General features: G+C 39.6%; 1 protein-coding gene and 1 long non-coding RNA gene across 6 annotated transcripts in view; one reads left to right on the top strand and one right to left on the bottom strand.

The window, feature by feature from the left end:
* RNF111 (ring finger protein 111) overlaps nt 1-16,532 on the bottom strand; it is a 44,798-nt gene extending 28,266 nt beyond the window's left edge. For 4 of the 5 annotated variants that reach the window (XM_039557679.1, XM_039557681.1, XM_039557678.1 and 1 more), the window contains exons 1-2: nt 16,310-16,392; nt 5,967-6,862 (exon numbers count right to left, since the gene is read on the bottom strand). In XM_039557679.1, coding sequence (XP_039413613.1) covers nt 5,967-6,843 — 877 coding nt within the window. In that variant the 5' untranslated portion in view covers nt 6,844-6,862; nt 16,310-16,392. Of the gene's footprint in view, nt 1-5,966; nt 6,863-16,309 lie in introns of all 5 variants that reach the window. The other variant, XM_039557682.1, reaches the window with a different exon arrangement.
* On the top strand, nt 1,267-16,294 carry LOC109143451. Its single transcript, XR_002043634.3, has 3 exons — nt 1,267-1,459; nt 12,038-12,177; nt 12,743-16,294. It is a non-coding gene; the product is annotated as an uncharacterized LOC109143451 (long non-coding RNA).
* Nucleotides 16,533-23,974: the final 7,442 nt, after the last annotated feature.

Raw genomic sequence — 23,974 nt, 5'->3', positions numbered from 1 at the left:
TTAAAAATATAAACATACTCTCCTCCAGGCCTTACCTCACAAATACAGTAAATCTGTCATAATAAAGTACTTTATTAAGCAGAATATAACTTTTATAATGAAATAAATACAATACTGGACTCTTAAGTCCAATATTTAGATCAGTAAATGACAGATTTTTCCCTAGAAAGTTGTAAGATTACTTCACAACAGCAATTGCTATGTGCCACTGACGGACCAACTTGCTGAGAAGCAAGCTTTAGAATCAAATACTTTAATAATCAAGAAGTTGTAAGCAAGAGACTAAGCTTTGCACAGTATAGCATGTATAATATATATAATTATACTACTATTTAACTCTAAAAGACCATGGCATAACTCCATGATTAATCAATCATCACCACAAGTACTCCTCCAAGGGCATAAATAACACTGGTATAATAGCCAAACTTATGTTTGGCTGACTGTTGTCATTCCCACAGGGTATTTTCACATCTGTTTTTGCAATTAACATGGAGTTTAACTAGTCTGAATATTACATGGAAGATATTAAAAGCATTTTACTATACACAATTTCAAATGAGACAGTCTGATCAAGTCTTAAGCGAAACCAGAAGAGATTTAAAATAAGTAGTCAAGTTCCAGTGACAGAGATGACTTATTTTGAGTTCCACGCTTTCACTGGATCAGACCAAGAGCCCACCCAGGCACATGTTCTCTCTACCAACTGCAGCAGGTAAAACTATGTAGTCAGAGCAGAAAATTCAGGCTACAAATTTTAACTAAAAGCTCTCACACCACCCAGCACCCACAACAATGTCACAGACGTCAGAGCACACTTTCTTGTCCAGTCATTGCTCATGGACAGCTGTCAATAACTGTGTTGAATCCCTTTTTGAACTTGGGACTATGCACCTCTACAGCCACTTACACTCATGAATTAAAGATAATGACTTGGATAGTAATTCAGCTTGAAACAAATAAAATAATATCCTGCTGGTATTACTGAGTACTGTCTTCTTTACTTCTCAAATGTCTTGAACTAGGTATGGCTGGAGCCCCTGCTCTGACCCCGTTAACACTGTTAGCATAACACCACTGTATGAGGAGCCATCCTCTGTGACTGAGCAGGTCACATATTTGTTGGCTTTGCCCTCATTCTCAAGCTCTGAAGGTCCTGTGAACCAAGCAGACAGAACAAACACATTTGCCCTTTCCCTCCCTAGATGTCTCAAGATTCCTGGGTGCCAGGACGATCACTCCCTTCCCCTGGTGGCCTTGAACGTTCCAGGCAGGCAGCCAAGCAGGTGTTGTTGACAACCCTGCCACAGCACAGGGGAGCCGGACAGCACCCAGAGCACTGGCCAGAAAATCCAGCAGTTACAAGCCCGAAGTGGGAACCTGGACCAGAAATGTGACCTCAACCCCTCACTGGTGGCAAGGGACACCTCTGTCATCATCTGCTTCCTCTGAGGACTGAGTGAGTAACTCATGTTCTTTTATATGGTTTTTGAGTCTAGATTATGATTCTTATATTGAAAAATCAAACCACACATTAAGATTTGACCTGATCTGCAGAATATCCAGGTAATTAGAAATTTTAACTTAAGTGGTAGTATAAATTTTGTATTATGGTACTTACAGATTGTATTACATTGATTCTGCTTATAGAAATCCTGTGCCATTCTACTCAAAATTATAATATTCTGCTAAGAAAAGAAAGACTTAATTGTAACTATGATTCAGTGCTGTCAACATTCTGGCAAAAATCTGCCTGTTCCCTTAGGGTTGGGTGATGACAGTTTTTCTGTACCTGAGACCACTTGGAATATACGTTCCAATAGCTGGGCATGATGGGAAAAAATTTTCCAAAGCACACAAACTGCTTAGGAGTCTGCATCCTGGTGGAAAAGACAGTCAACCACAGTTTAGGGGATTTTGTCCAACTATGAGCCATGATAATTCAAACCTGTACCAACTGTTCTTAACCTTGCACTAAAATCAGTCCTATGGGCAATGCCACAACAAGCCACTACTACAAGTACCATCTTTTCAGCAAAGAAAGCTGCAGCAGGGAAGTGCCAAAGTGAATTCCACACTAACTTCTATTACTGTAGCTATTTAAAGCCCCAATTCACAGCAGATGAATACAGCAACACTGATTAATGGCCACTGCTCACAAAGCCAGGTGCTTCTTTCCTCACCACTTCTCAGTTCTTCTCCAGTAAGCAGCACGGTAAACAGGATACTTATACGCTTCCTTATCCACTAATGCTGTTGAGATAAAAGCTTGAAATGAGCTGTATCAGTTCCTGTGAGAAAAGGACTGCATGCTATAGTTTGTATGAGGGATTAAATAGCTGAAAAATAATCAACTCTTAACAACAGGCAGCTCATTTCCACTTAATACCCGTTAATCTTAAACCTGTTAAAATAATCTGAGCATAAAGCGGTATATGCTTAAACATTTTCACCAGCCTCTGGCTTGTAAAATATTCAATGTCTACATTCAATATTTTTTTGGGAGACAGACAACAAATGTTAGAGAATCAAGAGGACAGTAGTGAATAAACACTGTCTTATCATTCTAAGCAGCTCTGAACAAAATTTGGAGCAGTTTCTCATCAGCATTACAGTCTAAGACAAGAAAAACCTGTCTAGTATTAGTTGTTCAAAAATATAAAATAACATGTCAGACCCTGAAGGAATCTTAAGTTATTGGGTGAACAATTTGAACAATTTATGACAATGCAAAACTCTACACAGCTTTTTTTTCTAACAACACCCTGCCATTTTCCAGAATTCTGCTTTATTGCCAAATCAGAGTATGTAAGGTTAAAAACTTGTGCCAGTTCTAGCTTTTGCTAGATTTCCCTCCCCAGACTGCCTCCAAAAGACAGCCCCAACCCTTTAGATCCAAGATGAAAATCAAATACCTGCAGAAGCAGAACATTTGCATCACAACATAAGAGATCCAACAACAGTAAAAGCTGAATTTTGCCATGTTTCATAAGCAAAGTCAAAGGAGGATTATTTCTGTTGGTGTGTACACAGGGTTAGAGAAAAGCTTCTGCACTACCTAAACAAAACACAGAATCAAAATTCATGTCTCCCAGCAAAAATGTGGATGCTTGCTGTCATTTTAACTGCAAGCCCAGTATTGCTATTGAAACCAACTGATCAGCATTGCAAATAGAATCTACACCCCCATAAGCACCTGCACCTTCAGCTGTAAGGACCAGCTACACACAGCTGTTTTTACACTTATCCCTCCAACTCCTGTCTCCCCTGAATGAGCTTCAGCTGCCCATCCCAGAAGTAATGAGAACAATGCCTTCTATGGCACACAGTTATTAAAACAAGTATCATCCAGTCCCCGGTGTCAGGATGTACTTGTTCACTCACTCGCTCTAGAAGTACAGAGTTTCACCAGAAGAATAGCTAAAGCCCTAACAGAAAAGGAGGAAAAGCCCCATATAGTGCTATTCAGTTTTTTGGTAAAGGTTTTGTTAAACAAACAACCACCCCTTTCACATCTCCATTCATAAGATTTTTCCAATTAGCCAAGTTAATTTTATTAATTATAAGAACATACTTACTAAATACTTCTTTGGGTAAAAAGGTCTGTTACTTTAATTTCTTGCAACAATCAAAAAGAAATGTTTTCCAGAATAGTCTACACTAATTAGATTTACTGTTTCTTTAAATGCACTGTATCTTTAGATAAACATCAACATTCAAAGCAAAGAAATGTTTTCTGCCATATCCTTAATACAAATTGCTATTCACTAGGCTACAAGACTAATCACATCACTTTGAAGCCTGCTTATTAAAAAATCAGTTATTACCACATCTTTTTTAACTGTGTTTTCTTTTCCAATTACTATTATTCTTCTCCTCCTTTCCTAAGTCTGTTCTCTAGTACTTTTACATGTATGCCCCAGGCTTCATGTTCTTAGCAGAAGATATTGTCCTTCAGCACACTCTAATTTCAACAGACATGTGCCAATGCAGAGCAAAGAAATTTTCCCTAACATGAACAAGCTCCTATGGCGTGACTATCAATACAAGCCTTTCGTCATATAGAAACCCAGTCGTGCTTGCTCACTATACAGACAAGTAGCATTGCTGTTTTTCCAGCTGGCCCCATTTCTGTCCTAATTAACTCAATAACCAGAAATGTCTTATGTAACAGCACAAAGCTACAGAAAATGTTAATCACATTTTTATCTTGCTAAAAATAGGACACTTTCACAGAGGATGTCTGCTCAACTTCCCATTATATCTGCAATGTAAACAAAATGCTTAAAAAACTTTACATCAATACATATTTCCACTGGAAAAACCCCCACAGTATTCACACACATTAAGCCAGAATCGCTTTTCAGCTCCCTGCAAGCACTGGTCCTGAAGTACAGGCATGACAGGACACAATCTTTAAAGCAAACCTTCTTTCAGTTACAACTCATGTCAGTATTTTAATCTAAAATTAACTGGTGCAGAACTAATTGATTTTTTTCATTCATGACAAGAAAACAAACAATTTCATTAATTGTGCTTTTTAAGCAGTATAAAAATTAAGCCATTGGGCTTTTCCACATTTGTGTGGAAGGAGAGTTGTTAATGATCCTACATCATTTTACAGTTACACGAAACTCCACCCTGCCTGAAAATTGTAAGAAACCATTAACTTGGAAACAAAGGTGTTAAGACAGTAGTTTCTCAAATTGGTGTTTCATGTAAATGTATGCATATCCCCACACATCTATTATTTACAAATCATATGCTTCAATATGCTTAAACATGCATGTCAAATGTAATTTTTGTAGGCCTAATTAATTTCTATTCCCACAAATATGCATCAAGATAATTAACACTGTGAAATAATTCCTGTTTCAGAGTTATATATGCCCAGCCCTAGCATTGCATAAGTGACTTTTGCATTACAGATTTTACTTCTTGGATTTAAACATCACACAAATTATTTCCTGCTACAACAAATAACAAGCAATAATCTAGACTTTAGTAGTACTCTGGTTCTGTTCAAGCATAAATCCTGCCCTAACATGAACATTCACACTTTTTTTTTTAACCTGTCCTTGTATTTTCAGTCACATTTTCTTAGAGGAATGATCAACAGCCTGAGATATGGTTTTGCTTATTAAAACATATTTGTCACTAGATAAAACACATGGTTGCACAGACTAACACCATGCTGTGTTCTATCTACTTTCCCATGCTCTCTAAAAAGCTGAACTAGAACAGAATGCACAACTACTTTCACTTGGCAAATTTAACATGAAAGGAAATCCAAAAAAATTCATCAATTAACAAAAACCCACAACAAACAAACCAGGAAAAAACACGCAAAACAAACCAAACAAAACTAATACATCCTCCAAAGTCTTCCTCCAAACATTCAAGCATTCAGATACCGTGACAAGACATATTAGAGAAATAACTGTGTAAACCAACTGCATTGCACTGAGTTTATCTAGGTAAAACATTCGGCATACATATTTTCTCTTATTATCTCAGTACTAAAGCTACCTTCAACTGACTTATATTTCAGGCTCTTAATAACAATGGACTTTTTTTTCTTTATATTTTTTCTAAATTGTGAAGTGCAGTTAAATATTAGCAGATATTTCTACATTCTGAAATTAGAATTATTACCACAATCAGTTCAAAGCTAAAATTTTTAATACAATTCTACAGCTAAAAAAATAAAAATGGATCAACTCAGCATGCGACTAATCAGACTGAGCAATCTTCCACTATGTTCTTTAGAAACCATTAACTTTTACATTCAAGATTTTAGATTTGCTATAATTCTGCTGTAAGATGTGAATGTACTTTTCCCAAGAATTTATGTTGTACTATTTGTAGTATTAATTTCAACAAACTGCTCCAAAGAACTTATAAAAAAGCCTATTGTATACGATGAAAGACAACTAATACAAAATACCTCAGGAATTCAGTTTTACCTGAAGGAACAGCTGTGCTATTCTGGTGGTTTTCACCAGGTGACACAAACAAGTCTTCCTCCCCTTCAGTAGATGAACTGGAAGAAGATTCAGTACTGAGATCATTCTCACTGGAGCTGCTAGAACTGGGGAGTAAAGCATACTTTCTTCGAGCTAACACTTCCCGCTTTTTCCTCTGCATTAAAATTCGTTCTTTTTGGTTCTGTGTCCGCTGTGATGAACCTGTTTTCACAACTCTCTTCCTATATGGAAGTCTTCTTAAAGAACTATTGTGAAAACAGGGCCTTTTCATCAATAACCCGGGTACAGAGTCTGCCTCAGTCCGAGGCCACTTGTGTGACCTTGCACTGTGAGTTCTACTTGGAGTATTCAACACTGCCTGAGGGTGTCTCACAGGAGCATCTTTTTCTTCATCAGATGTTACTGTGTCAGAGTCTCCAAAATGCAAGCTAGAGGAAGGTGAAGAGATACAGTCACTAAAAGAAGAATCATTGTCTTCACTCTGTGTTTCTAGATGCTGTCTCAATCCCAAGATTCCTTTATTTTCTTTATCAGGACAGTTTTGAGTGTATGAAGGACCAGCCTGCTGGCTCTTGCGTTTTTTTCGCACCACAATACCTTTTTCTTGGTCTGTATGGTTGCCATTCATGTCCTTTTGTTTTTGAGAATCACCACACAAGTGAGAGAACTCATTCCCTACTTTACTGGCAATCATCTCAACTTCTGCAGTGAAGCTTTTGGCTGCCCCAATAGGCTCAGGGTTCAAGAGGATCCCCTTCAGACTCTCCTGTCTCTTTGGTGCATCAGAAGGAACTTCACTCTTCATATCCGCTTTTAGAGTATAAACTATATTACATTCAGGAGTCCATTTAGACATGGAAAGATTTAAGAAAGGCCTAGAAAACAAAACAGATAAGCATCAAGAAAAGAAGCATTAGATTTTTCAAAAGCAAAGCTGAAATAAGAGAAAACCCATTTACTGCTAGGACTAATCCCCCAGTGGAAATAGCAAAACGACAGTAACTGAAATACTATTTCAAAATACTAAGAATACTGCTTGACAGTGTAATTTTTTATGAAGACAGAACTCCTATAATTTGCACTGAAGGGAAGTTCTTATGGTCAGTGAAAACAGTATCACTTTCACAAAGCAAATATTGGTGTATGTCACCTGCAAAACAGATGATGTCTGCTTTACTGATACTTAAGTACGGCAGTTACAGGCTACTGCTTATAGAAGTTAGCTGAATTTTGGCTAAATAGCTCTCATAGCCATCAACGAAAATGCATGCTTAAATAAGACCTGTATCTTCCCCTGGAGCAGAACACCTACAGTAAATACTTCAACACAATACATGGTGTTGTATGGTGTCAATTGAACTATAAAAAAGTCAGTTGCTTAGAACGCATGGTTCTTTTCTGACATGAAGAGGAATGAAACATGAGAGATTCTGAAGGGTTATTATTTTGGGGCAAAGTAATAAAAATCCATTTATTACCTTGAGTCTCTTAAAAACCACCACACATTAGCAGTACAGTGTACCAAGCTATTTTCAGTCCATGTACTTTTGACTCTTACCCTATGACAGAAACTGAGTATATAATACTCAGTAATATGTTCCCTTACCAGTCAGTACCAGCCAGGTTCCCCTCCCTGACAAAATACACAGCTGCCAATGTACAACATTACCCTCAAAAAAAAAAACTTTTGTACTGGAAAACACAGAAAACAGTAACCTCAGTAATAGATCCATGTTCAATCTGCTTCATCTGACATCTCTGCCTTTGGTTTAAATTCCCAAAAGGGAGTGATGAAACAATTTGGTTACAATTGTGATAACAATTGAAATACTCATTACTGTAACTAATATCAGGGGGTTTTATGCCTCAGCTGAATAAGCTATAGCAGATACTTGACAGCTTACAGCAAGTTGTGCTGAACTACCAAAAGGCTGCTTAAGAAAACATGTGCAACAATGCCCTAAGTGGAACAAGGCAGCCTAAGCAGCACAGCTGGAATATGCATGAAGTCACAAAAATCATCTGAGCTACCTAGAAACAGCACCATCAGCCACTCAGAGGCATCCTGACAGGCCTGGGAGATTGGTCTGCATGAACCTCCTGAAGTTCTACAAGGCCAAGTGCAAAGTCCTGCACCTGGGCTGGGGCAATCCCAAGCACAAATATAGGCTGGGCAGAGAGATGAGTGAGAGCAGCTCTCAGGAGAAGGACTTAAGAGGGTGTTAATGGATGAGAAGCATTACATGACCTGACACTGTGTTTGCAGCCCAGAAAATCAATCATATCCTGGATTGGCTCAAAAGAAGCATGGCCAGCAGGTCAAGGGATGGGATTGTCCCTCTATTCCACCTGAACTAACGTGTCCAGTTCTGGGGCTCCCAGCCTAAGAAGAATGTGGAGCTGCTGAAGCAAAACCACAGGAGGGCCATGAAGATGCTCCGAGAGGTGGAGCATCTGTCCTATGAAGACAGACAGAGAGCTGGGGTTGTTCAGCCTGGAGAAGAAAAGGCTCCAAGGAGACATTACAGCATCTTCCAGTACCTAAAGGGGCTTCAAGAGAGCTGGAGAGGGACTTTGACAACGGCATGTAATGACAAGACAAGGGAGAATGGCTTCAAATCAAAAGAGGGCAGGTTTAGATTAGGTATGAGGAAGGAATTCTTCCCTGTGAGAGTGGTGAAACACTGGAACAGGTTGCCCAGAGAAGCTGTGGATGCCCATCCCTGGAGGAGTTCAAGGATAAGGTGGATGGATTCACGGGAAAGTTGGGCTTTAAGCAACGTGGCCTAGTGGAAGGCATCCTTGTCCATGGCAGGGAAGCTGGCAATAGATGACTTATAAGTTTCCTTCCAACCCACACTATTGTGTGATGATTCTATGATCTGTGGCAGGTTAAGTAGCCCTATCTATTCAGGTCCAGAAGCCTCTGTCTGAATGTCAAAACTCTCCAAAATGCTAATGCATTCTTACATGCAGTGCTAATACTTAACGCTCGCATTTATTTTGTCATAGAACATATAAATACAAGATCAAGACTACAGAACAGATTTAATTAAGAATTTTTTAGACTGTTTCACAAACTGATGCTTTCAGGAGCAGTTGTGAGCTAGCTGTTCCTAACAGACCCTAAATAATTATGTATTTCAGTCTGCAGTGGGTATAAACCGTTGCATCCTCCCAGGCAGCCTGTGTTCTCTTCATAGCCATAAGCAACTAACAAGTACTACACTTCATGTGATGCAATTTGGAATAAAAAGTTTGAAAAAGGCATATATGCTGCAGAACTAACATCTAAAGAAGCCATAAGGTCACAGGATCTGTCTGGAGATTAAGAATCTTTTGGATCCTAGAACCCCAGCTGAAAAGCCCCATTTGAATGTTCTCACTGGAAATCCTAGAAACATTTATAACAATTACTGTTAAATACGAGGCCTGTGATAAGAAAGTGTTGCTGTTCTCTATTGGAATTACAGCAGACAGGCATGTCTCACACCAAAGTCAAAAGCTGTATTCATGCAAGTTGGAATAAACCTCCTCTTGCCAGTATAGACAATTGGTTCTTACTTCATCAAAGTACAACTTTTCTTTATAGCAGTAAGTTTTAGTGGAATGCACTATATAAGTGCATAAACAGAAGGCTACCCTTTTCTTTAGGGCTGAAAAAAAGAAGTTGCAAAACTGGAAAAAAACTCAGAACAAACATTAGGAGTGCAAAGAGTCTACATAGCAAAAAAAGACTACTAAAGCTGTGGAGTTCTGCTGTCTACCCTTCTCAGCTCCAGCTCCTACACAGCCCTCACTGGGCTCATCCACACCCTCACACGCATGCACCATCTTTCTCTGAAAACATTAAGACCAAGACTTCCATTTTATCAAATTTCCAGTAAGGACAGGAATACAGCATTCAAACCTTCTACAAGCACACAGAGAACAAGCAGTACATAGTCCTTTTTCTGATCCTCTCAAGGTCACTTTTTAGCTCTGTTATTTATGCACCACTGTTTTACAGAAATGTAACACAGTCTAGTCAATCTTCACCCCACTCGAAAAGCAACCCAGACCCTCCACAGTAACCCTTTATTTCATCACAAGTTTTTTTTTGAAAATCCATAAAATATTTCAATTTGGGGGGAAAAAATATTATTTTATTCAGAAAGCTTAATGTCTTTGAACACAGTCGTAACTTGCCAGCATATACTACATATCCAGCCTACACGTAACTGTTTCCCATCCTTTTAATATGATAACTTCAGAATCAAAGAGAATTGGTCCCTTAATTTTTTTAAGAAACAAAAATCTGAACATTTTCTTATTCTTTTGCACAGAAGGCAAAATTTAAGAGGAACTACAAAAATATTATGCAAATAATTAAGACATTAGAATGAGATCATCTGCTGTTAAAACACTTAGAAGATCCTACAATATCTACTTCTAATTAAACGTAGTCCTCAGAAGCTTTTTCAAAAAGCAGCAAGATGAAGTAAGCTCAATCAGCATTAGTGTTCCTTTTTCCTAATCGAAGCATTTGCCTATTGACTTAGTTCCCCATGTTTCCTCCCAAAGTTTTGATTTACTATCTTCTTTTAACCCATTATGACTCAATGAAAAGCTGTTAAGACAGCTACCTGAAAACTATAAATAGTTATTCTAAGTTCCCCTCTCAGGTGTATGACTATTTAGAATCCTGAAGTACACATGACTTGCATCCATTCTTCTCACCACTTAAAACCATTGATATTAACCATTCCGAGACATACAACAGGGCAAGAAAATTCATGCAAACTGGGAAGTCCCTGGAAATAGGTAAGTAAAAACAACCTTATAGAGACCTTTACAGCACATTTATGATCGCATATCAAAGCAAAACACATTTGAGTTAGGAGATGGAGCAAAGGATTTTGTCATTAATAATTAATTTCTTTATAAGCAATCAAACAGGATGTAGCATTAAAGCACTATAAAGCAGTTAAATGCTTCATTATACAACATATAACTCAGTTTTTTGGTATAAACTTGGCTGACGAATACATGTGACCCAATATATCATTACCTTGAAAGTGTATTTTCAGCTGCATTCTGAAATATAGTCAACTCCCTTCGCCACCTAGAAAAAACCTCCTTGCATTTGTCGTCCCCTTGTTCAGTCCTAATTCTTGTTTTCTTTGCATATGGTCACTGAACTCCCAACAAACTTCTAAAACAAATTCCCTTCCCTGATATGCAGCTTGTATCACATATCACATTTAACATTACTTTTACTCTGACAAGCTAATACTGGTGCTGTTAGATTCATGAGAAAACCTTTCTTTCATCTCATTAAAAAGATGTATTCTTATTCTTTCAGCAAGGCTTTTCCATTAGATGTATCAAGAAACAGGAAAATGAAAAAGGTTATAAAATTCATACAATGCCTTCAGCGAAGTGAAAAAACCTAAGTACTGCTACTGTCCAATCTCAAGGGCAGGCAGCCAAGCAAGATCGATTCCTGCATGGCCCTGGCACACTGGAGGCTTACAGAAGACTTAGGAGCCACTTCAGAAGTTGCACCCCCAACTCAATCCCATGGAGATCAAATCTCAGTGCTATCATGCCCTGCTGCTTCAACAAAATAAGGAACTCACTGAGCAGTTCGCAAAAAAAAACCCCAATCATTTTCCTAAAAGAGGCAGTCCTGCCTTATTAATTTCATTTCTATCAAGCAGGACAACCTGTATGCATGTACAATGCAGAATAAGTGACAAGAAGAAAAACATCTAATACTCAGTTCCACTATCAGGAGAACAAGTGCAATCAGATTTCAAAACTTTATTGCGTTCTTCTTCACTTTTGCTTGTTCTTCACTTTTTATCCTTCATTACAAAAAGTGGGCTCTTTTAAAGCTTGTTTTAATGACTAAATTTTAGCATCCTATATATTGGTCTTCTAATCTTTGACAGAAAATAAAGCAACTGATAAGTTAAAGATCTACACATTTTATAAAATAGCAACAATCAGAAGGTAATCTGAAATTCTATAGTGTTTGCACTGACATTATGTATCTTTATTCACAGGACAATATGAAATACCACTGCAAAGAACTCTCAATTTCCTTTCTGTGCTTTAATGCAGCCATGGTGATGACTCCATTTTCAATGACAAAATTACTCGAGAATTCTCCAAGCAGAATACTTATCTTCTGCCCTACAGACAGGTACAGTATTTCAGAATAACAGGCATAGTATGAGTTACTAACTGCATGATAATGTTCTAGAAACAGGTTCCTGCTTACAGGCTCCCAAAGCCAGACCACTATGTCCACTCCAGACAGAAGGGTTTGTCTGTGCTTTGCAGAGGTGCTACTGCTACATGAGCCACAGCAATGCAGGGAGGCTTACCCACCCCTTGCAGGGAATTCTAGGAACCATCACTGGCTTGGAAAGTCTACTCTTGAAGTGAAACGACGTTATTTCAAATACAGTACTACCCTTACTAAACTTTGCAAAGCCATCTCAAAATCAGACGACAGTAACTGTACTGTCAAGTACTGTAATGAACAGTATCCAACCTCTGGACCAGCAAAGTCTCCTTAATTTTATCCCCAAAAATAATTCTTCTGGGACCTTCAAGGTTTGCTTCCAGACGCCTAAGTCAAGTCAGTGCCTTACAGCAATTATCTTGTAACAGAAATGTGAGGCCCCCTATAGGACAGCTACAGAATGCCTCTGTTGTGCCACGTTGCCATTCACCTCTGAGACTCAACAGCACTGTACTCCTAGGGAGAGACTACTGAAGTGTCTGTCTGACCTCTTCCAAGAGAATCCAGCACACGACAGCTACAAACAGAAGAGCTCTTCTGCAGGACAGGATCTATGGCCTGGCTCCAGTTGGAACGGACGAAATGCATGGAGCATGTGCAGCTGGAGGCACCTCATGTTAGATGGTGAGCTAAGAGCCATTTTGAAGAGCCCTCTGAGCACAGGTGAGCTGTCCTGCACAGAGCCCTCCCAGCACAGGTGAGCTGTCCCACTGAGTCAGTCCAAGGCCACAAGGCTCCCAAGGAAATCCCAGCCTCAATCAAGCATTACCATGCACACACCCACCTAAACCTGCCTGCCTTTGCATGATGGATGCAAGCAGGTGTATCTGACAAACATGGTGCTCACAAACACATTCTTCAGTCTAGACACTTCTTTGCTCTGTCCTAGGCTCAAATCAGTCAGCCACATTAACACTATGTAAATCATGGGTTTAAGATATTAAGCATTACGATTTGGCAATCAGGAATGTTTTGGCTTCAGTGAACTCCAAGAGAAACATAACAGCAACGAACTTGGGAATAAAAAGCTGTAGCTTTATAAAAGAATGACAAAATGCAATTTTTTATTGGAACTTAAGATCTTAACTAGGAATTTTGCTTCCTGAGACAGCTAGGGAAGTTCTGAGTTACACGGCCACCAAAAATTATTTTAAAAATTGTTTCTTAGTCCGCCTGGCATTTTTGACTTTTGAGGTATGTGTAACTCTTCTTGATGTAGTGTCATTTTGCAAACACTTCTTCATAAGCTTTGAGGAGCAAAGTGAAATATGATCTTTGCCACAACTGCTAGTAACAATCTTTCAAGTGAGAATTGTAAAATTAACCATTAGGACAGTTTTATGCTGTTCTTCAGAACACCTATGAGAAAGTAGGGGATTTTATTGATACTAAGTTGAGTAGATCTGCCAGCTTCAGAGGAAAGGACACTGCAGCAGACTTCTTCACTCTGCACCCAGTAGAGCCAAAGGTAAACATTTTACCTAACAGCAGTCAAATATTAGGACTAAAGTGTATTGGGAAAAAAAAAAAAGACAGAAGCAAATAGCCCTTACTGGCCTCTTGCTAGTAAAGCCATGAAACAGCCTTCTCAGATTTCACTTGGTAAACACTTAATAAGGAAGACATCATTTTAATTTAGAGCAATTCCTTTTCCAAATAGCATAAACTATATAAAACAGCAAAATAATCCTGTTTTATCACCAGATCTGTAGTGATTTGGCTGTTTGCATGTCAATATGGTTGAAAAGAGAGTTATAAATGTGCATATTGAGCATGGGATACATGTACAATGTAAGGATAGGATAATTACTCTAAGTTGTAGTCTCCTAAGTTTTGTCAGTGTAGCAGCTTCCAAAGTTTACAGTGCTCTTATAAGAAACACAAAATGGTATCCACAGCTGAAGTCTTTAACTAGTGAACTTCCTTCGAGGTTAAGTACAGATTAGTGTTTTTCTTGGGGGGGCTCAGGTCAGGCCTAGCAGAGAACCCTAATGGGGCAGAAGGAAAAAAAAAGAAAATGTTTCTTTCACCAACCCAAAATTTTGCTCACAACTCACTTAAAGGAGTTGCACATAGGAAGGTTTGAGGAACTCTTTATACAACATCTGCCTACTGCAAATCCATACCGCTGTACTATCCCCATTGTTTACACATTAATGATATCATCCTATTCCCCATCCCATCATCACTCCCCCCTCAATTTCTCTCTTTATTCAACTGCTTGACATCTAAGCCTCTATAATTCATCTGTTATGGAAGAGGGCACTATCACCTCTATCTTCTCAAAACAATGTCCTCACCATTAGAAGAAATATAAACAACTGAATGAAAGATTGTACATCTTGGGAAAAAAAGCCAGCAACTGCTGTCAGCTAAATGTTACTGCAACACAGCCACCTCCAGTGAAAATCAACTGCTATAACTGATCTGGTTATGTAGGTCAACAAAGTTACTAATTCAAAGATAAAGTGAGTCACAGTCATGTTAACATACACTCTTAATACACTTTACGAAAGCCAATGCTTCACAAAAGACATATTTCTGAAAGGTCAGAATGTTCTCATCCATATTTTGAAAGAACGTGCAAAATATGCATGAATACTATGAGCTGTTGTTCACCCTCAAGCTCCCAATACCAGATACAAACACAGCTGTAGCTGTCAGGGCTTCAACCATCAATAAAAACCACCAGATTTTTAAATATGTGAGACCTCAAGAATTTTAAAAGAGGAAGCTTGGTGTCTTATACACTATTATGTAATTAAAGTGAAACACAAAATGTTCTTACAGTCTTTCCCACCTAATGAATTCCATAGGTGATTCTATACTGTGGATGAGTGCACAAGACAGGTGACCAGATGTTCACTCTATCAAATGAGCCAAGATCACTTCTTTGCCTATCAATCCTTGCACGTCAGCAATAATCATCCTGTCTAACAAGGTTTGTTTCTGTTCCCTCCCTGCCCCAAGACAGTCCTTTTATCCAAAAAAAGTAAGTGCAAAAACACTTAAATTGCTCTGACAGCAAGAACTATGGATTTGTGAACAAGAAAAGGTAATTTCTGGTTTTAAGAGGGCAAAGCATTCTAACTACTTAAATATTAGTTTTCCTGAAAAAGCTTTTTACTAAGTATGCAGCATTAATATACCTTTGGAATTTTCTAAAAGTTACAACAAAGACAATGTAAGACCTTATTCTGCACCTGAAAACCTAGGTTTCCTTTAATAGTTTATAATACAAATACCATGACAAACCCAGATCTACACAATGAGCAGTCAATTCTTATCTTTTTGGTCAAATCTTTGTTTCTGAAATAACTGCATTAGAATCAAATTATTCTAGTTATAGCAAACTCTTACCTCCAGCATTATGTCCTCTCCTGGAGAAGTACTTGGGTATCAGGAATTAAGGGTCTTGTTTAATCAGCTAAAACAACCAGGCCTTGCTTACGATTTAATAAAATCAGTTCAAGCCATGGAAGAGCTTACTCAAACAACATGAAAATTCCATGAATGCATGCTCAGCCCTAATCACAGAAACACAGACACTTAAAAAAGTACAGACCCTTGACACCTGCCCATTGCAACAGTGACAAGCCTCTGAAGATCCTGGCCTACATTTCTGAAAGAACGCTACTTCCTTGTTTATCAGGCAAAAAACACCTAAAAATGGTGATTTTTTTTTTTTTTAACATGGGTTAAGAGAACACTAACTTCGCAAACAAAACAAATGACGTCATAACAAACCCTATTACGCACAGAAATAGAAACTCATTTCCCTAAGGGGAAAATTTGTGACAAATTTGTGACAAAACCCCAGAGAGTGCTGCGGCTGCCCGCAGTGAAGACACTGCTTTGTGCGTCAATGAGGCGCTGAATAAAAAAGGAAAAATACATTCTGCGTGAAGTTCCCACCCGCCGCACAGCCCCGCCGGTCACCGCTGCCGTCAGGGCGCAGGGCGGGGGAAGAGGGGGAGCCCCCGCCCGCCCCCGGGCCCACCCGCGGGGTCCCCGCCGCCCCCCGTACCTGAGACAGCGAGGCCGCGGGGGAAGGGGCGGGTGCCGCCGGCGCCCTGCGCAGGGCCGAGGGGTAGAGGCGGCCCCGGTGAGCGCCGCAATGACCCCGCGGCGCTGCCCGGCGCGGCTCGAGAGGCCGCAGCGTCCTCGCTGTGCCGGTGCGGCCGCTGCCCCCGGTCCGGTCCCGGTGCGGCCGCTGCGCCGGGCGGGCCCCGCTCTGTTGTGGCGCAGCCCCCGCCGCTCCCTGCCCAGCGCAGCGCGACAGTCGGCGCTGCTTTACAGCCGCCCGCAAAGCGCAGCCGCGCCAGCGCGCGCCCCGCCTCCCGCCGCGCCCCCTGCCGGGCGGCGGCGCAGCCACAGCGCGGACTCGTGGCGGGGCTGGTCGGGGTCGGGGCGGGCTCCTGAGGGCACCGGACGGGGTCGGGGCGGGATGGGCTCGCAGGCGGCAAGGTTCTGGCTGCGTTCGCTGCTGCTGTATTTATGCGGTTGTGTGTAAATATCTAAAGCGGGGGTGCCAGCGGATGGACCAGGCTCTGCTCGGTGGTGCCGAGCAATAGGACACAAGGCAGAAACTGATGCACAGAAAGTTCCCCCCGAACTGAGAAAGAGCTTCTGCACTGTGCAGTGGGCGAGCACTGGAACAGGCTGCCCAGGTATCCGAGAAATGGATGCAGTCTTGTGCCGTGTCCTCTGAGATGACCCGGCTTGGGCAGGGAGGTCGGAGCAGAGGGGGATCCTCTGTGGTCCCCTCCAACCTGACCCTGTGATGTCCCCTGCTAGGACCTGGCTGAAAGCATGCGGGTTTTGCCCAGCGCTGTCTCTTCCCTTCATACTGCAGTGTCTCACGGCTGCCTGTCCTGGAGCCAGTGACAGGTGCGGCTGCGAAGAAAGGCCGACAAATCCCAACTCCCCGTCCAGCTCTTTAGAAACAGGAATTTATTTGCCTTTACTGCACGATGCAGTCGCTGACTCGGGATGAGGTGAACCTTCCCCCTCTACATTACTGATGTCCACACACACTGGGGACCTGTCCCGTACAGTGGCTGTGTGTCACACGGACAGCACAGCAAAATCCTCAGCTTTGGGAAGGCTCTCATATAGCAGCAAGCCTGAGTGTTTGCTAACTTTGCAGCTGCAAAAGGCCAGTGTGTCTCTCTGCCAGAGATGACCTTCCATCAATGTCAGGGCACACACTCCAGTTCCAGATTGAAACACTGGATAGACAAGGGTCGTATACTCTCAGTGACCAACAGCTACACAAACCCAAGGCTTTGGAGCAGAACGGTACAGTCTGGTCTACCAAGAGTTAAAGATCTTACTCAGAACACACTGGCACCACAGTCATCAGTACCCAGCAGTTCCTACGTGTTTCAGAGGAGCTAACCAACCTGCATGCATCATTACAAAAGAAATGGTCGCTGGGAAAAAATGCTTTTTGACACTATTAATTGCATGAGTTTCTGAATGGAATTTCCTTAAAGCAAAAGTGGATAGAACAACATGGAAATTAGACTCTACTTCAATATATGTCCAAAAGTGTACAGAATGCAAAAAGCACTATACAACACAAATTATATGAAAATAAAGATTTTTTCAGCTTTATGTGTGAAGCGAGAACACAGGAAGAACCGAGACCCACATATAGCAAAGGTGGAAAAAAGGATCACAGGTTATCTCATGTGGTTCCCTAAGCAAAGCAGTAATTCATTTCAGTTTGCAATAAAGACAAAAACACAGGTTATCCAGCATTAATTTGCTACCTTTCTCTGTATATTTCTTGTGGTTTGGGGTAGTTTTCATTTTTTCAGTCATGTCACATCCAGCCAATTTCACTAAACAAAGACACTGAGCCACAGATTAAATAACCAGTGAGACTGAGGAGAACATGAAGATAGCAACAGACAGTGCAAAGAAGGTCATATCATTCGATGGAGGTCACTAGTGGCTTGACTGTATAAGCAATTTTAGTATTTTCCATTAAGCACTAGATCCAAAGTTGAAATACTTTACTAAAAATCAGCTGGGGAAAAAATAATCAAGACAATATATGGGAAGACGTGAATGACCCTGAGGACTAATAGAAGCAAAGTGAAAAAACATCAAATATCAAGAATGTGCACTTGAATGTTAATGACCAAAAGTTTGGGGTATTTGTCAGGTAAAAGGCAGTTGGATGAGAACTTCAATTACCAATGTAATTAAGTAAATGACCACCAGTCAACAACATGATGTAGGCATGAAAAAAGCAAACATGTCTGTATAATAATTTACTCTAAATAATTTTGGGAGAGAGAGAGGTTTCAATGCTATTGTAAAAATTATTCCTGATGTAGTCTTACAACTACCTTATGCAGCTTTTTTTTTAATATGTATCCAAGGAAGATGAACTCTAATCTTAGTGGGACACTCAAGAAAACACAGTATAGACAATATGAGAGGAAGCTAATAAAATTTGGCTGGATTACTTTAAGAAATGAGACAGAGGAGCATTGCGAATAAGCTGATCCGAGAATAATACCAACAAAAAACCACACCAACTAGTTATGTATTTACCTATTTATGTAATAATTGGTTTGAACACTCGTGCCAAAGGTGACAGAAAGGTAGCTCTTGGGAGAGAAAATGTACAGTCACTCTACGCTCACCAACTGACATACAAAAGATCATTTTGAAAACAAAAACAAGGGCTTATGGAGTGGCTAAATTTTTCAGTTCATGAATTAAAAAGCAAATGCAGTCCGTTTTGATTTTCTCCCAGTGCAAAGTCACAGTGGCCAAATGATCTGTAAATGTTCTGTGTATGATTCTGCAGACCTTTCTGTAACATAAAGGCAGAATTTCTAGGATCTTTATTGGCTAAGATTTCCTAATACCTATTTCAATATGGACCACCAGCTGACAAGAATCTTGTAATTTGTGGGCCAGCTCGCCCTTAAACAAACTCTCGATAAAAATTATTTTGTCCATTATTGACTGGTTATTAACCTAATTTTTAAAGAAAGGTGATGTAGAAAACACTTCAGTGACCAGAACTATTCACTATTTTAAAAAACCCAACCTTCTATCTATGCTCTTTCATGTATTTATTAAAGTTATTTCTGCCATTAGCTTAGTATCTTGCAGAGACAGACAGTTGTCTTGAAAATAGATTATTGATTCCTTGGAACAAACCAAAAGATTCTCCTTCTCACGCTTCTTAGGTACAGAAAACCAAAAGGTTAAATGGAATAATTCTAAATCACTAATGCAAGTTTCAGAATGGCTTTCAGGTAGGTTATGGTGTCATCAAATCATACTGAACTCTTCAACTTCTTCTAACTAGAGCTGAACAAAACCATTTATATGCACACCCCAGGGCCTGGCAGAACTAAAGACATGGAGAAGAAATGATCTTATCCAAGATCAAAACATGCCAGCCAGCAGGAGATTGCACTTTACATTTTGGCAAAAAGACAAAAAAGCAAACCCCTTATCCTGAGGTTCCTTCAGCAGCTTGGCTTCCTGGCTGGATACAGCTCTATGCAGGGCTGCTGTAGCAGTTTGCTCGCTCACAAATGAAAGCAAGGCACAGCTTTTTCCAGATGAGAGCACCAGCTTCTGGAACACGGTGCCACAGCCCCACTGGGCATGGGGCCAAGGGGCGAGCTGCACACACTCACAAAGGGCTGTCTTTGCTCTGAGCCCTGCTAGCTGAAGCCTGGTAGCGTCCAGGACAGTATGGAAAGTACCCTCCTCTAAAACTCCTGCCCATAGACAGAAGTGTGGATCTGTCCCAACCACACTGCTGCAGGGGGAGCTGTCCCTTGCAGCCAGGGTATTCATCAGGCCATCCTTGACATTTACATCGGATGTACTTGTGTAGACCTAACGTGGACCATACTTAAGCATATATTTAAATGTTTGCACGTGCTAAATCAATTTACAATTACTAGTAATAGTAATAAACTGTAAAGCCTCTTGTGGTAGTATGTTGTGAGGATGATACAGAAAACCAGACAACAGAAATATTTCTGTGTTAGATCACAAAAACTGTGGGATTGATATTTGGATGATAAACAGTCACAGCTCCAGTCAGCCCAGATGAAGATCTTACCAGTGAAAATGGGAGGCATAGGGAAGAGATAAAAAGCCCGGAATGATTTATATATGCTACTAGGAAACAAGAAAAGACTGATCATTTGCAGAATCAAAAATAAAACTTGATGGTTGTCTGTGCTATACATTTTCTGATGGAAATTTTTGAATGCGATTGATCAAAGAGTTTTCAAAAGCTCTGGAAAATAACATGCACCATTCAGGCAATGTATATTTTTAAGATATATGGAAGAACAAAATAGCCTGCATTACAGTATAATGTTGATATGGAAATGACCCACCAGTCACTCATTTGATTTCATGTTGTACGGCCTGATAAGGCTCTGTAAGGTTAGAAACAGCACTTTCACAACACATGACTTCAGAAATTATGCAAATCCCTACTAAAGTCTCACAGTATCTTTCTGAGATTATCTGACTGCTTAAGTATTTAAGTTGCCATATAATTAAGTAGGTGTGGTATATATAATTACTTGGAAATAGCCAGTTTGTTGACAGTGTTTTTAATAGTTCTTTTTCTTATTCAAAAACAAATATGCCACCAAGCTCTTAATAGAAAGATCACGAGATATTCCTATTTATTCTTTTAGTGCTTGTACAATAATGGGGCCAAATATATTTTTGTGTTTTAATGATGAATCAGCAGCTATTTTTAGAGCAATTAGGTTTGAAACAAACAAAAGCATCCTGCATTTAATGATCTGACTCTACACTAAGAAATTCAACAGCCATTTCCTAGCATGTACATATAGTTTCAGTGGTAAAATAAAGAAAAATATTTTCGTTTGATTTACTGTTGGCTTTGTGTTCTTTTCCTTGCTGTTCGGTAGAAGAATTATTACAAGAGCAATTGAGAGATCAGAAATTCATTTCTACAACCTTCCTCTGACTGTGCATCATGCAGTATATCAATAATACATCAAAAAGAAAACTATACATTCAGAGTGGAAAAAGCTATTTTTTATAGCAGTGATACATATTAAATTATCAGTGATTTTTATCCCAAAGTGTATCTATTGTCAGGCATTCACTGAAATGTCTCAAATGGTTACTCTTGCTTTGTCTACAGAGGAGAGAAATAGTGCAGTTTAAAATTGTAGCAACCAGGCAATGTAACATGAGAACTGGGACAAGACCCAGTGTCTTTCAAAGTAAAAAGGATTCTTCCCACTATTTCAGTTAATCCAGCATCAGCCCTCACACTTTTAAAATGGGTTAGATTGAAAAAGGAACTGACTCACTGCATCATATATTCCTGTAAAAACTAGCTTTTGTGTAGTCAGCCCCCAAAGCAGATCCAAAAATCTGTATTAGAAACTTGGATTTCTGAAGCAAACAAACAAAAGTTTGTTACAGTTGTTGTTAACTAGAGTTAAGAGTGAAAACACAGACTGTAAAAGTCAGTTTTTAAAGAAGCAGCATGTTAAGCAGAGAAGTACATAGAACTTTGCTGATAAAAAACAGAAATGTGTTTCATATGAGACAGGATTCTGTTTAACTGTAAGGATTGTATTGGGAGGTGATCTTCCAGCACCCCAGACCCTTCCCCTTTTCCTAAACCAACATCTCTTTTTTTTAAGAAGGGGATATGGACAAATGGGTGGCTGGGTGAAGAAGAGGACACTGGGACAGCCTGTTGATTCTAGTTGAATGTTCTCGCCAGGCTTCCTTACAAAAGAGAGGCAAGAGCTACTTCTCTATGTTTAATAACACTGAATATCCCTTTAGTTTTACAGAGCTCAAATGCATTAAAACTGCAGTTTCAATGAATTTAAAAATGCATTTACCAACTGCATTAAGCCATTAAAAAGATGAGAAAGCTGGTGTTTGGTCCTGCATTGTGCTTCAGTGTGAGGTTGGGAACAGACTGGTCAGCGAAGTTGGAACTGGGATAATCTACACAGGAAAAAACCACAAAGGTATAGAGCCCGGGGGAAAACGTGACAAATCTAAGGACACTCACAGCTTCCAGCTGTCTCACATACAAAGTAGATGAAAAAAAATTCAGAGGAGCACAGGTCTGTACTTGTTTAAATAGTAATATCTGGACCAAACATTTCTCCTCTTTGGAAGTCTATTATCATTTCCTAACCCAACCTCTCTACAATTTTCAGAACTTAATGGTATAAAACAAGCTTTATTTTGAAAACTAGCGGATGTTCAAGAGACTAGTAAAGGACTGAGTGTTTTTCTTTAAAAAAAAAACCAACCAACCAACCAACAACAAAAAACCAACACAACAATCAAACAAATAGGAAATAAGAATCCAGTCAACTTGATTAAAATTCCTGGATGAATTCAAAAATTAAATTGACATCAAACAAAATTCCTCATACACTTCTATATTGTAATATCTTTGCATAAAGGCTTAGAGACCATGCTTATAAACCTGGAGCTAACACCTGGCTGGGAGATACTTCAAAGAGGAGAAGTAAGACCAGAGTTTGAAATCATTGCAACAGGGGAATGATGATTCTACAAACATGAGTGCAAAGTTCTGCACTTAGCAAGAAATCAGCTGCACAGAGAAGAGTAATTGTTGCAATAAACTTGCAGAAAAGAAACCAGTAGGCAGAGTGGATCACAAGCAGAACAAGTTCATGAGGTCGGAAAAGGCCGAGATCCACTCTGCTGAGATACATAATCAGAAGAGTTGCCACCAAGGTAACTTTGGGAAGCTGTGAAAAGATTGGATGGGAGCTGGAGGGGTACAACAACAAAAGGTCATGTGTTTCAGAACTGATTAAAAGAAAAGAAATAATCCATGCTTTTAATCAAAAACCAAGCCAAAAGAGAAAGACTGAACAAAAATATGGTAACAGTCTTAATTTATGTAAAAGGGTGCTGCAAAAAGAAAGGGAACACTGCCCATATTCACTTGGAATAAATCAGCTAAACAGCAGGAAAAGGTATTTAATCCAGACATTTGAAAAAGGAGAGTTAAGGAGTAGACTAGACTGCCTGAGGAATGAGTGGAATCTGTGTTTAAGGCTTTAAGAACAGGTTATGCAAACATCCTTTGAGGTTGTTTTCATACTAGTTTATTGTGCCTTGAGGCAGGAGGATGACTGAGAATCCAGATAATGTCACTTTTGGCTCTCTTGGTTGCCTTTTATTTGGGGAGGGGAGGTGTTAAGTGTAAAGCTTTAACATCTATATGACATCAACCAACAACCACTGAAGTTTAGGTATGTCAAGAAATCCCTAAAAACCAGTGCAAGTGCTGTATTTGTTATCCCTCTCATCTTCTTTCCAGAAATTACACACACTAAACTTGCCTTCACTAATACTGGAACCCACACAGTGGGTTTTGTGTATATTTGTACAACAGTTAACCACAGTAAACCTGACAGCCCTGATTAAAATTTTGCTGCATTGCTGAATTCAAGGTTATAGGAAAATAAAAGAAGTCTTTTTCATACACTCACAAAAATGTTTCTGTAGTCTAAAGTTAAGCTAGAGTTCATCTATTAACTACAAAGTCAATCCTATTATATTTGATGTTAATACAAATGTTGTCACAAAAGACAGCATAATCAAAAATATATATTCTTATTTAAGATTGTTCTTTTTATAAAAA

Source organism: Corvus cornix, chromosome 10 (assembly GCF_000738735.6).
Source record: "Corvus cornix cornix isolate S_Up_H32 chromosome 10, ASM73873v5, whole genome shotgun sequence".
In the NCBI taxonomy this organism is placed as follows: Eukaryota; Metazoa; Chordata; class Aves; order Passeriformes; family Corvidae; genus Corvus; species Corvus cornix.
The sequence above is the reverse complement of the archived record's forward strand: the minus strand, read 5'-3'. Positions and strand labels throughout refer to the sequence as shown.